The sequence below is a fragment of the Desmodus rotundus genome, chromosome 6 (genome assembly GCF_022682495.2).
Source record: "Desmodus rotundus isolate HL8 chromosome 6, HLdesRot8A.1, whole genome shotgun sequence".
NCBI lineage: Eukaryota > Metazoa > Chordata > Mammalia > Chiroptera > Phyllostomidae > Desmodus > Desmodus rotundus.
In genome coordinates, this window is record NC_071392.1 from 121,737,705 (window position 1) to 121,751,252 (window position 13,548).

Consider the following 13,548-nt stretch of genomic DNA (forward strand, 5'->3'; position numbering starts at 1 on the left):
TCTCCTTGCATTTTATATTATTTTAAAAAACAATACAGCGCATCGCTTACAAAACATCTATTAAATTGACTTAGTTTTAATTAGCAGTCATGGTTAAAATAGTCATGAAAATAGACTTGATGGACATAAATAAGATAACTAAGGGTTTACCTTACAGATGATTAAATTGCGGAAGAAGGGTAAAGGAATCTGGGAAGTATTAGGAAGAAGAATGAGGCTTTAAAAAACGATGGAAAGTGGGCATCAAAGAGGGAAAAATGCCTCAACGGGAACAAAACTTTAACAGCTGAGTGCCGTCTGGCAGCTCTGTGCCGGTGCTGTGTGTAACAGTTCGCTTCTTAGCTGGGGGAAGACAGAGAAGCTGCTCAGCTCTTAGCCCCTCCAAACCAAGATGACCCTGTTTCCACTCTCCCACTCTAACTGGAAGCCTGGATTTCACTTTTCAAATGTTGCTCTGTGTTCACGAATATAGAGACCTCTAGTACATTCACCTCCCAACCTTGTTATCTGATTGGAAAATGAGGCCATCAGACGGGGAAATTTCCAAGGGTCCTTTTGCTTTGAAACACCTTAATTCTAATGTCACATACATTAGTCGTGGAACCAGAGTGTGTACACAAACTGTAGTGATGCTGTGACAATGTGGGCGTCAAAGAAAGAGCCTCCAGCAAACATACCCGCGGTCTCTTTAGTTACTCCCGGCAATGGCCCCCAGAAATCAATCTGAATGGATTGCAAACGAAAGATTCCCATGGGGCCTGTGCTCTTTGGACGGAACAGCTGTCATTGCCACACTACCCGTGAGTAAAGTTAACTTCCCCACCCTAATGCCACCATGTCCCTGACTTGTGCAACTATAGGCCCATGTGACCCAGGTAGTGAACAGTGGGAGAGACAACTGACAAGACTCGATTTTTGTAGCAGATAAATAGTTCCCCGAAATATATGCGTATAAAAGTTACATTGAATATTGATCTCCCTAAATTCACTGAACATTTGCCTACTTCTTTTATGTTCTAACTTACATGCTGAATTTTATCTCTTACTATTTTTTTGTCACTAACCCAGAAAGAAATAAAAGTTTTGAAATGTCTTCCTTCGTGGAAACCAAAGGACTTGAGCAGCTGACGAAGTCTCCGGTGGAATTCGTAGAGTATCCTTGATTAGAGGAATGTTGGCTAAGTCGGCCCAATGGGAGCTGTGTGCTGTTTAACTTCTGTTTCAAGCAAAATGATGCATGAAATGGCCTAAGTCTGTCACGTGGGCGTGATAAATAGTCTCACGTTCATATGCACTTACTGAGTAGGGGTTGCCTGGCACATGGAAAAGAAAACAGCCTTGGAGTAAAGGATTTCAAGATTATTTTCTTACCCTCAAGCTCTTTGTCCTTTGTCAGTTTGCTTAATCTTCCTGAATTCTCTCATCTGTAAGACAGGAATAATGATGCCAGCTTTGTGGCTCACCGTTTGCACTAGGGATAACATATGTAAAGTGTGTGTAAGTGTGTGTGTCCAAGATATAATACATGTAACTTGGCATCTTGCATCCTTGGACATGTAATAGATGTCCAATCAAAAAAAAGTGGAAATAATGATATGAGGATATAAATATATTTTACTAATAATGACTTTGTTGATACTTCTGGCAACAAAAACTTTTTATTACTATCTATGAGCCAAAATGAAATAGGTCTTTAAATATTTTTCATAAAATTAGTACTAAATGTCCCAAAGAGCTCAATTTCATGAAGCAAGTTCTAGAATTTTTAAGAAATCACATTTAAAACTCATCACAGGAGAGAGAACAAATGTAAACTCCATAAACAGTCACACTATAAAAATCACTATCATTAATATTCATGAAGTACTATCTGTGTGATTGACCTTTCGTTATATGTCTTACTTTATTTAATCCTTACAATAGCCCTGTGATGTAGGAATTATTCAATCTATTTTATCGATAAGGAAACTGAGGCACAGAAAAGTGAAATAACCTGCTGTAGATCATATACGTAGCTAGCAAGTTCCAGAAGTTCAAGCTCCATTTGGCCCAGTACCCCAGCCTGAGCTCAGAAACAACTAACCTCTACCTAACTTAGTAATAGGAATAGTCCATCGTACTCTAAACACATAGCTGTTGCTTAATAACTAAAAGATTCTCAGGGTGGAAAACTGATGATGGTAGGATCCAAAACGCAAAACAAGGTCAAAACCTTCAGTGCTGTAGTTACCTTGTTATTAGTCATAAAAAGTGCCACAGCCATGGCAAATAGGATTCCCAGAGAAGGATGAGGAAATGAGCAGAGAGCGTTTCAAATATAGCCATGCGGGTCAAGGTGTCTGTCTCTGCCCAACACAGGGTCATCCTCTCACCCGATTGGCATCCGTGAGCTTCCTCGTGAGTCTTTAATCATTAAGCCCGTCCTTAATAATCTGCACCAAATCTTGTTGGCTTTGACTCAGCCATCTTTGCTACCTGTTAGTTTTCACCTACAAGGTTGTGCAAAGGTGATGCTGCATTTATGTTGTAAAATCACACTTACTCTGTTTGTCCAGCAGGGTTTTTACATATTTCACCCGCTAGCCCAATGTTTCATCAATAGTCCGCTCATTTCCCAGTGGAGAAAGGTGGAAGGTGGTTTCTCAGTTAATGTTATTGGCTAATTCTTCTTATAATTGTATTCACTACTTAACATGATGGTCCAGATATAACAAAATGCAGCTTAGCAGGATCTATCCAAAAGGAACACGAGTAGATTCATCCAACTATATGCCGCAGCTTTTCTGGAACGCAGGTTGCCAAATGGTTGCCCTGAATTTCCAAACAGTGGGTAAGTAGCATAGTCCATGCTCATTTCTGTTGTTATGAAGCCACACTTCCAAGAGTCCAAAATCCATTCCCAAGGAGAGAAAATTGCCAGACTTGATTGAAACAAATAAAAACAAATTTCAGTAAAGGAAATACCAATGCAAAAAAAAGAGTGAATTTTGCAAATTGAACAATTGTCTTCAATACTTTATATAAACAAATCTTTCTATTGGTTTTGCATTATTTTTTAAAATATTGATTTTTATTGATTTTAGAGAAAGAGAGACAGATAGGAAGAGAGTAACATCAATTTGTTTGACTTATTTACGCATTCATTGGTTAATTCCTGCATGTGCCCTGACCCCGAATCAAAACCACAAGCTTGATGTATTGGGAGGATGCTCTACCCAGATGAGCTTCCTGGCCAGGGCTACATTATTTTAAAACAAAAATTTTTATACTTTTTAAAGTAATATGTACTTAATATAGCAAATTTAGAAAAATTGAACTATGTATAAAGAGATAATAAAACTTTTTGGAATGCTACCACTCAGAGATACGACACTGTTAACTTTTGGCCTTGAGATCTGTCAGGATTTTTAGCCATGTATGTACAGGCTCTTTCACTTAATTCCATATCTATATGTAAGTGCTACACAGAAACATGGATTTTATTATCTGTATATTAAGTACATTTCATAATTCACTAAGACCCACTTCCTATCACAGAACATCAGAGAATTTTTCTACTGTAAATAACGCTCTGAGAACAGTCTTGAATTTAAATTGTCAAGTCTATCTCCTAATGTTCTTTTGGAAATGTTCCTGAGACAGAATTACTCTGTTAAAAGATGTGAAAGTTTGAAGAATGTTTTGCAAATTGCCACATTGTTCCTCAAAATATGTTGCACCAGATTTCTTCCTTGTCAACAACATGTGATGGGTGTTTCTGCTCATTTGAGATCTTGGTTAAGTATTGTCATTAAATAATAATAATTCACTTTCAGACAAAATATTATCATTGCACTGTTGTTTTAATTCTATGTCTTTGATTATTATTGAGGTTAAGCTTTTTAAATATGTGGATTTAAAATTTTGTATATTCCTGCTTTTATTAATGTGTTTTGAGTTTTATATTTCTGCCTTTATGAATTACCCATTCAGGCCTATTGCCTATTTCCCTATTCTTTTATAACAGCACTTTTTCCATAAAGGGCATGTTTTCTTATTTTGTGAAACAGATGGGATTAGATTTGTTAATGTTTTCTTTTATGGAATCTTGAATTGCTTTTATGATTACAGGCTTCCCCACCCAGGATCCAATTCACATTTACTCTATTTCTTTTGTGTTATTTTATTTGTAATTTTACCCTTGCATCAATTTAATTTTAATTTTGCTATATAATTTCAGTAATATATCAATCCTTTCTTATACTGACCTGACGTTACAGCTTGATAGTTTCAGCCTTTTATGTTGTTGTTAGCTTGGGTCCATTTTTTTTATTTTTATTCTTTTCCATTAACAAATGTGTCTGCTTTCTAGAACCAAAACCTTACTAGGTTATTATAGTGTTTAATAAATGGTTTAATACCTAGAAGTGGAAACTCTCCTTCAGGGCTAGTAATTTTCATTTCTTTTCTTGCCATTGCCTCTAGGATTCCTGTTTCAAATGAATTTGGTTTAATTGTTATCATCTTTCCCTTTCCTCCACCAAAAAAAGGATATTTTTATTAAAATCACATTAAATTTATATTAGTTTAATTGTCATTATGGGTTCTTCATCCCTCAAAAAGATAGATTTGATTAAATTGCATTAAATTTATAAATTCATCTGAATAATTTATCTTTTAATTTTTCTTATGACAGAAAGAATGCTTTTCTCTTCACTTAAAATATTGTTATGTTAAGTCCCTCAGCAAAGTCACTTGTCTTCATTAGCAGTCTAGCTTATTTGGTTGATTTCGTTAACATTATATCTCTCTTTTTAACATTATATTTTTAACAGATTGTTTCTGGACATAATATTTGTATGTTTATTATGTACATAAATTTGGTTTATAAATTCTATAATCTTCCTAAGCTCCTATAATTCTCTATTTTGCCAGTATTGGGTTTTTCGTATACAAAATCACAATAATTTAATCACATTTAGTTTTCCTCCCTTCTTAGAACTTTGGACTGATTGTTCTAGTATAATATTAAATAACAATATTGAGGGTTGCTCCTTTCTCTTCATCCTGAAACTAATGGAATTCTGCTGTTGTAACCATGAGTAATTGTTGGCTATGACTTTGAGACAGATATTCTTTCATGCATTGAAGGAGTATGCACTTGTCCTAATGACTACAAGTGTATGAGGAATTTATGTTAAATGTTATTTTATGTCTCTGACTTCTATTGGGATGATGATATGTTCATTTCTTATTTTGTGAGAAAATGTGATAAATTATATTGATAGATCTCCTAATATTTAGTTATCCTTGTGTTCCTGTGATAAATTCTACATACATGTTGTATATTATTTTAAAGTATATTTTATTGATTATGCTATTAGAGTTGTCTCATTTTTCCCCTTTATCCCCCTCCACCCAGTACCCCCATTCCCTCCAGCAATCCCCCCTTCCTTACTTCATGTCCATGGGTCATACATATAAGTTCTTTGGCTTCTCCTTGACTTATACTATTCTTAACCTCCTCCTGTCTATTTTGTAACTACCAAATATGCTTCTTTTTTTTAAGATTTTATTTATTTTATTTTTAGAGAGAGAGGAAGGGAAGGAGAAAGAGAGGGAGAGAAACATCAATGCCTGGTTACCTTTCACACACCCCCTACTGGGGACCTGGTTGTCCCAGGCATGTGACCTGACTGGGAATTGAACTGGTGATCTTTTGGTTTGCAAGCCGGAACTCAATCCACTGAGCCACACCAAGCAGGGCCCAATTATGCTTCTTAATCCCTACACCTTTTCTCCCATTCTCTTCCTTCCCCCTCCCCACTGATAACCTCCATGTAATCTCCATTTCTGTGATTCTGTTTCTGTTCTAGTTGTTTGCTTAGGGTTTTTTTGTTTTGTTTTGTTTTTTAGGTTCAGTTGTTGATAGTTGTGAGTTTGTTGTCATTTTACTGTTTATAGTTTTGATCTTCTTTTTCTTAGATAAGTCCCTTTAACATTTCATATAATAAGGGCTTGGTGATGATGAACTCCTGTAGTTTGACCTTATGTGGGAAGCACTTTATCTGCCCTTCCATTCTAAATGATAGCTTTGCTGGATACAGTAATCTTGGATGTAGGTCCTTGCCTTTCATGAGTTCAAATACTTCTTTCCAGCCCCTTCTTGCCTGCAAGGTTTCTTTTGAGGAATCAGCTGGTAGTCTGATGGGAACTCCTTTGTAGGTAACTGTCTTCTTTTTTCTTGCTGCTTTTTAAAATTCTCTCCTTCTCTTTAGTCTTGGGTAATGTAATTATGATGTATCTTGGTGTGTGCTTCCTTGGGTCCAACTTCTTTGGGACTCTCAGAACTTCCTGGATTTGCATGTCTATTTCCTTCACCAGATTGGGAAAGTTCTCCTTCATTATTTTTTCAAATAAGTTTTCAATTTCTTGCTCTTCCTCTTCTTCTTCTGGCACCCCTATGATTCAAATGTTGGAATGTTTAAAGTTGTGCCAGAAGTTCCTAAGCCTCTCCTCATTTTTTTTGAATTCTTGTTTCTTCATTCTGTTCTGGTTGAATGTTTCTTTCTTCGTTTTGCTCCAAATTGCTGATTTGAGTCATAGTTTCCTTCCCTTCACAGTTGATCCCCTGTATATTTTTCTTTATTTCACATTGTATAGCCTTCACTCTTACTTTATTTTGCAGCTGTACTCATTCATTTCTGTGAGCATCCTGATTACCAGTGTTTTGAACTCTGCATCTGATAGGTTGGCTGTCTCCTCATTGCTTAGTTCTTTTTCTGGAGGGTTTTAATTTTTTTTTCTTTATTGATTTTAGAGAGAGAAAGGAAGGAAGGGAAGAGAGAAAGAAAAACATCAATTTGTTTTCCACTTATTTATACAGTCATTGGTTGATTCTTGTATGTGCCCTGACTGGAGATTGAACCTGCAACCTTGGCATATTGGGCCAATGCTCTAACCAACTGAGCTAAGAAGCCAGGGACTTTTTCTGGAGTTTTGATCTGTTCTTTCATTTGGCTCATGTTTCTTTGTCTCAGTGCACCTGAGGTTGTAAGGGGCGGAGCCTTAGGTATTCACCAGGGTGGGGCAACCCACTTCGCTCATGGAATTGTGGCACTGGATGTGAGGGAGAAGTGAGAGAGGGAACAATGCTGCTTGCTGGGCTCTCAGCCAGCTTTCAGTCACCTCCCCTGCTTCCCACAAGTGAATTCCCCCCTTCCAGGTGCTGCGCTGGTGCTGATTCCAGGGTGGGTGGGCTTGTGTACGTTCTAGGACCCTGTGGGCCCCTCCAATGAATCTCCTGTAAGACTGGCAGTTTCTCCCACTGCCACAACCACCACAGGTTTTACAATCAGAGGTTTTGAGGCTTTATTTTCTAGGCACTGGATCCCTGGGTTTCACGGTCTGTCTTGCTCCCCAGTTATTCCTCCCAGTTTATCCGTATGTGAATGTGGGACCACTTAGTCCACCAGACACCACCTTGCTGCATGTCCTCTCTTCCCCAGCTTCCCATCTCTGTCCCTTTTACCAGTCTGGATGAATATTTCTTCTTTAACTCTTTGGTTGTCAGACTTCAGCACAGTTCAATTTTCTGACAGTTGTGGTTGTTTTTTTCTATTTTAAATTGGTTGTTATCATTCTTTTGGTTATACAAGGAAGCAAAGAGTATCTACCTATGCCTCCATCCTGGCCGGAAGTCTCTGTTGTGTATTATTCTTAAAAACATATGATTCATCCTCTTGCCAAGTAGCTCAGTTGCTTGGAGCATCATCCCCTACACCAAAAGGTTGTGGGTTTGATTCTACATCAGGGTACATACCTAGGTTGTGGGTTCAATCCCCAGTTGGGGCCTGTATGGGAGGCAACTCATAGATGTCTCTCTCTCTCTCACCCCACCCCTTTCTCTGTCTCCAAAATCAATAAACATATTCTCAGGCAAGGATAAAAAATAAAATTAAAAACATTATGATTTGCTAATATAACTTTTTTAGGCTTTTGGAGTTAATTATTTTCAAGTCCATAATTTTCTTTTTTTTTTTTAATTTTGTTCAGTTTTAGTCTGATAGTTACAATAGCTTAATGACATGAGAGATAAAATTTTACTTATTTTCCCTGCTCTAAAAGTAATTTGTTTCATGAAACTTTGAAATATGTCTACCATCACCTCTTTATTGTCCACCCCAATAGAGATGAGTTGGAATAAATGACAGCTTCTCAGATTTCTTATGACTTTAAAATGTGTTTTTTTTAACCCCAGTAATTGCAGTTAGTGTGGACATTAATTTCATACAGAGTCTTAGAAACCTCCGACCAGTAATCTTTGTCCATTAGAAATGAGTCAGGGTATAATTAGATATTGGTGGTAAGTAATCAAAGGAATGAAACATTTTTACAGGAAACTTTTCCCCCTATAAATTAAAAAGGAAAAATTTAAGCACCCATTGTTGATGAGATGTGCAGAGTCCATCCTTAGAAATGGTTTAGAGGTTTGAAATAGGTTAAGATTTCTGAAGGGCATTTTAGTAAGGTTTATCTAAAAGCTTTTCCAAAGTGCATATCTTGACCCAGAAATTTCACTCCTAAGAAGATCATTAATGAAATCTTCAAAGATTTCACCACAATGATATTCATCCAATGGTGACAATTCAGAAAAGACGAATTTTCCCAAAGAGGGGCTTAGATTAATACATGTACTCAGATGTTATTCAAAACAATTTTACACAGCTGTTAAACTAAAACAGACAAATATTTGATGAGATGTACGTACTGCATGTTCAAAATATATTTGAAGTAGGAAAACAGAATATACACCAACCTGTTGGTAGTGGCTTATCTCTGGATTTGGAGATTATAGCTCAATTTCTTGTATGTATTTCCTAAATTTCTATACTGAATAAATATTTCTTTTCAAAGAGGGAACAAAAGTGGACTATGATACCATCTTTATTTCTTCCTGCAAAGATAAACAGAGTCACGGTAAGGTTTGTGTTTTGCTGTGCAGACCTGGCTATGCAGATAAACATGGGGATGTATGAGTATAATGGGAAGAGTGGCTACAGGCTAAAGCCAGAGTTTATGAGGAGACCTGACAAGCATTTTGATCCATTCACCGAAGGCATCGTCGACGGCATAGTAGCCAACACTTTATCTGTTAAGGTACGTACATCTCTGTTCCTAAATTGTCCCCAACAAAAGTCTTGAACAGTACCTATTTTGCATAAATACAGTAGTTTAGTCATCAAAAATGTAGTTGCCAACAAAATCTCAACTTCCTTCATACTTTTTTTAAAGGACTGAATCCAAATGACCTGTATTTTGCTGCATATAATATACACCCACATTTTGGGCCCAAAGTTTCAGGAAAAAAATCCTTTGTTTTAATTTTTTAATTCAAGTATTTATTTATGTATATTTAGATATTTGTTTTTTGTATTATAAAGGAATTTTAGCATTTACTTTTGAACATCTTATGATACAAGGAATTTTATGTAACAAATAGTTATAAAACATAAGAATAGACATAAATTATCTCAGGCACTACCCATGTATAATGCACATCCATATTTTTCCCTCAAAAATTTGGGCAACAAGTGTTTATTATACACGGCAAAATATGGTCGAACTTTTCGGAAGCTACACGTCCTTCAGGAGAAATCTTGGTCTTCTTGGTGATGCAGTAAAGAGCTGCAGGTCGGCAAGTCTGTTAACACGGAAGCAGTGTTTGTTCGTGAACACTAGTACGTTCTCGTGGAAGAGGACGGGCCTTGCTGAGGGGGGCGAGAAAGGCATAGGTTCTGGGTAAAGCAAGGCAAGGGCGGCCCAAGGGCCCCAGGTCCTTTGTTCTGAGGACTGACATAGTTGGCGGGATGGGGGTGAGGGAGTTACATATTGACTGACCAGCAAAGGTGGTGCCAGCTTTCCTGGGGGGACGTGACTGCCCTAACTTAGGTGTATGTGAGGTTCTGTTAGCCCGAATGCTGATCTTGCTCCGGACCCAAATTGTTCTTCTGGTTGTAAAACAGATATGTGACAGGAAGCAGTTAATTAAAGTTGAGGCAGTTACCCAAAGTTATTTATGGGCTCTTTCTGAAAGCATTAGGGACTCCCTCGTAAAACAGATAGTGACCAGAGGTAGGCAATTAACTGAGGTTGTTTTATGGGCTGCTTCTTTGGGCACAGGGGATGTCCTCCTCCTCCCCTTCCCAGGCCTTGGGATGAAAGCACAGTTTCAAGGTTTTCTTTCCCAGATAGTGGAAACAATACATAGAATTTCAAGGACTTCCTTCCTCCCAGGTTAGCGTGGTGTTTCCTGTGATGTTGGAACACCTGGCACATTATTGGACAAGGCTCAGGATGCTAAGTTAGTGGGTGAGACACATCTCCCTCCTCCTCCCTGCCTTGGTTTGCTATCCATCCTACCCGAGCTAACACATGTAGGAGATAAAGGTTTAACAGGATAAAAATTGGTCCCTAGCCAATAAAACAATTGGGAGTTCAGCCCATTCTTTGGTGTAGATATTCCAGCAATGAATTTACCACAGAATTAGTGCCCTATATTGGAAAACTCTTCTGGCCTTTTTTTTTCTCTATTCTACAGAAATATCCACACTGAACAAAATTAGAGAAAGAAAATATTCTCAATGCATTGTGAAATATTGAATAAAAGCTCTGAACTCAGTATAGCATAGATCCGAAAATCTATCAAGAGTATTCAGGGATTTAAAACACATATTAAATTAAAAATTGCTTTATTAAACATTCATCTGACCTTAAAAAATTAATTTTAAATGATTTCTGCTGTCTTTGAAATTGATGTTACAGCAAATAAAATTTTTTTAGCTCTGACAAAATATTTTTAATACCATTAATGGGAAAACATTTTTATAAAGAGCTTTCTACATTAATTCTGTAAGCTCTTGGTTGTTTTGGCTAAATTTTGTGTACTTTTTAAAAGTTTTATTTATTTTTTATTTTACTGGATAACTATTAACTAAGAACCATTTTTATTGGATATCAATTCAGTTTTCCCATTAACCCTACACCAAAAGCATATGAAAAACTATATTTGAAAAAGGCTCTGTAACAGTTTCACTAATTTCTATCTACCCTAAGCTTGTTGAGCCCATTTTTACTTTACAGTTTGTCAGTTTATACCAAAGATTAAAAATAAAATTTCAGTGACATCTTTCACAACTACTTCTTTTGAAATTATTCCACAGCATATATTTGAAGAGTGGGGTTGGTAGAATTAGAGCTTCAAGATTATATTCATTTTAGGAAGTTGTCTTCCACAAAGAATGCTCAATTCCTATCATTTGATTAAGATATATTCTTAAGCATCACACACTGATAAAATGTTATTTTAAAAATCCTTTCCAATTGTTGTTATAGTTGGGTGAAACTAAGGTTTCATCTTGGCCGATTCATCTTGTTTTGTACATGTTGGCTTGCTCTTTGATGTTCTCTTGAACATTCTATTGTGGTGGGGTAAGCAATTATAAAACGATGACACAGAGACAGGGAAGTAAGTTGAGGGGATACGGTGGAGTCCCAGAAAAGCGGAAACTGCTGCCTGGGTGCGGCATGGAGACACCGTTGTAGAGTTGCCAGTGTCCCGTGAGCGGACGGCCACGCTGCGGCAGAGTCCTGCGTGTAACCTTGCCGCTGGAACCAAGAAGAGCGCAGACATGCCTGGTGGTGCCTGTGTTTTGATCCTCCGACATGGACTTTGTAGTGCCGGAGTGGACTTGTGGGCTCAAATGCTGTGCCACCGTCGTCTCACTGATGAGAGACGAGGGTTAGTGCCACCGTCTCAGTTAAGGACTGGTGCTTTGACCAGTCACCATAAACACACGAAAGCACGGGTGCTTGCGAATCCCCCTGCGACTCACAGAACTTGTAAGTGCCGAACCTATAAAATGTCTGTTAGGTACTTCTCCTGTAGGACCTCAAATTAAGCAGAGATTGTTGCTGGCAGGTGTCATGTACTCAGGCTAAAGAGAACATTCAGGAGAAATTAGTTGTCCCAGGACAAATTCAGACAGCCTCTCCCTCATGGCTTTCTGTCTAAAGTGTTTGGAAATTTTTACCGCATTAGTATTCAGCTGACTTCGGCCTCACTCGACCTCTCATGGCCTTTCTCAGGCTGCCATTGTGTTCGGTTTCTGACTCAGTCATAATCTTGGAAATTCTGCCCCTTTCACTGACTTGAGCTCGGAAAGCTCGTGGTCAGCAGGCAGCTCTGTCAACCAGATAAGCCCGACTGGCCGTGTTGCCGGGTCAGCACTTGCTTTCCCCTGCTGCCATCTCCGGTGTTAAAGCAGAAGGTGCCTTTACTTGCAATCCCGAGGGTCACTCAGATTTTGAAAATTGGGTGAGAAGAAGAGGCAGACATGGAAAACATTTTATAAATACTTAATTTTAAAATCTCTTTTAACTCCACAAAACCCGATCGTTTTATACCTGGGCAAAGGATACCCACAGTTGTGTGGATTGCTCACCAGGTGAGGTTAGGAGTGATGATAAACTGAGCTTGATGGCTTAAAGTCAGTATTTGTCAGGTTTGGTTTTCAATTACCATTGTGGCTTTTTATTTAAAGTGTAACAACTTTGAGAATTGGGATATCACGGTATCACAACCACTCCTTCAAGTTAAATTTTAAGAACAACGGGAAATTTTTTTAAATGCTAGAGTTTCTATTTATGTCTATTTATGTTATATTTTAAATCTGCACTCTTAAATTACCTTTTAGTTTCATTTATAATTATGCTAAAATGAGAGTTTTTCTCTTGTAACATTTTTAATTATTAGGAAAACCTTTATACTCAGTTGGCTCCAAAGACCAAACTTCCATGTAATAGAGGTATCTGACGTACGAAAGGCAGAAATCTCATTGGACTTTTCGTACTTGTTCATTCATTTCCTCCTCTACAACTTTGTCTACTGACTCCTTCTGAGCCCAGCGCTTGCAGTGTTCCTCTCCTAATTCTTTAGCCAAAAGAGAAATCATGTTTGTACACTTGCTTCCATTTATCGTTCAACATTCACCGTCAGCATTTGTACCTCCCGAAAGCATTTTTTCACCTCATCATTGTTCATTTATCAACAGTTCCTTTTTTATTATTTTCTAGGTTATTTCGGGCCAGTTTCTTTCCGATAAGAAAGTCGGGACCTATGTGGAAGTGGATATGTTTGGTCTGCCTGTGGACACAAGGAGGAAAGCATTGAAGACCAAGACTTCACAAGGAAATGCTGTAAACCCTGTCTGGGAAGAAGAGCCCATTGTGTTCAAAAAGGTGGGTCTCCTGTCGACATGACGTGGAACTGAGTATTCTAGGGGTTTGACCCTGAGACAAAAAATAAAAAGAAGAATTGTTTGTTGCTTAATTTGGGAATTTACACATTAATAAAGCAATAGCATTTTCAAAGCTATCTTGAAAAAATTAGTCAAGATCTCTGTGAATTACTTGTTTGGAATTTTGTAAGTATATTATGAATCAATTAATTCTAGTATACCTCATTTGGAAGGCCAGAATAACATGTAAACCTAACTCATATCATCTCAT

General features: G+C 37.6%; 1 protein-coding gene across 4 annotated transcripts in view; it reads left to right on the forward strand.

Moving 5' to 3' along the window:
* The window catches only part of PLCB1 (phospholipase C beta 1), a 647,197-nt gene that overhangs the window by 514,280 nt on the left and 119,369 nt on the right, over positions 1-13,548 (forward strand). For all 4 annotated transcript variants that reach the window (XM_024559913.4, XM_053926267.2, XM_024559915.4 and 1 more), the window contains exons 17-20: positions 1,069-1,153; positions 2,706-2,830; positions 8,984-9,138; positions 13,114-13,278. In XM_024559913.4, coding sequence (XP_024415681.1) covers positions 1,069-1,153; positions 2,706-2,830; positions 8,984-9,138; positions 13,114-13,278 — 530 coding nt within the window. The remainder of the gene's footprint in view (positions 1-1,068; positions 1,154-2,705; positions 2,831-8,983; positions 9,139-13,113; positions 13,279-13,548) is intronic.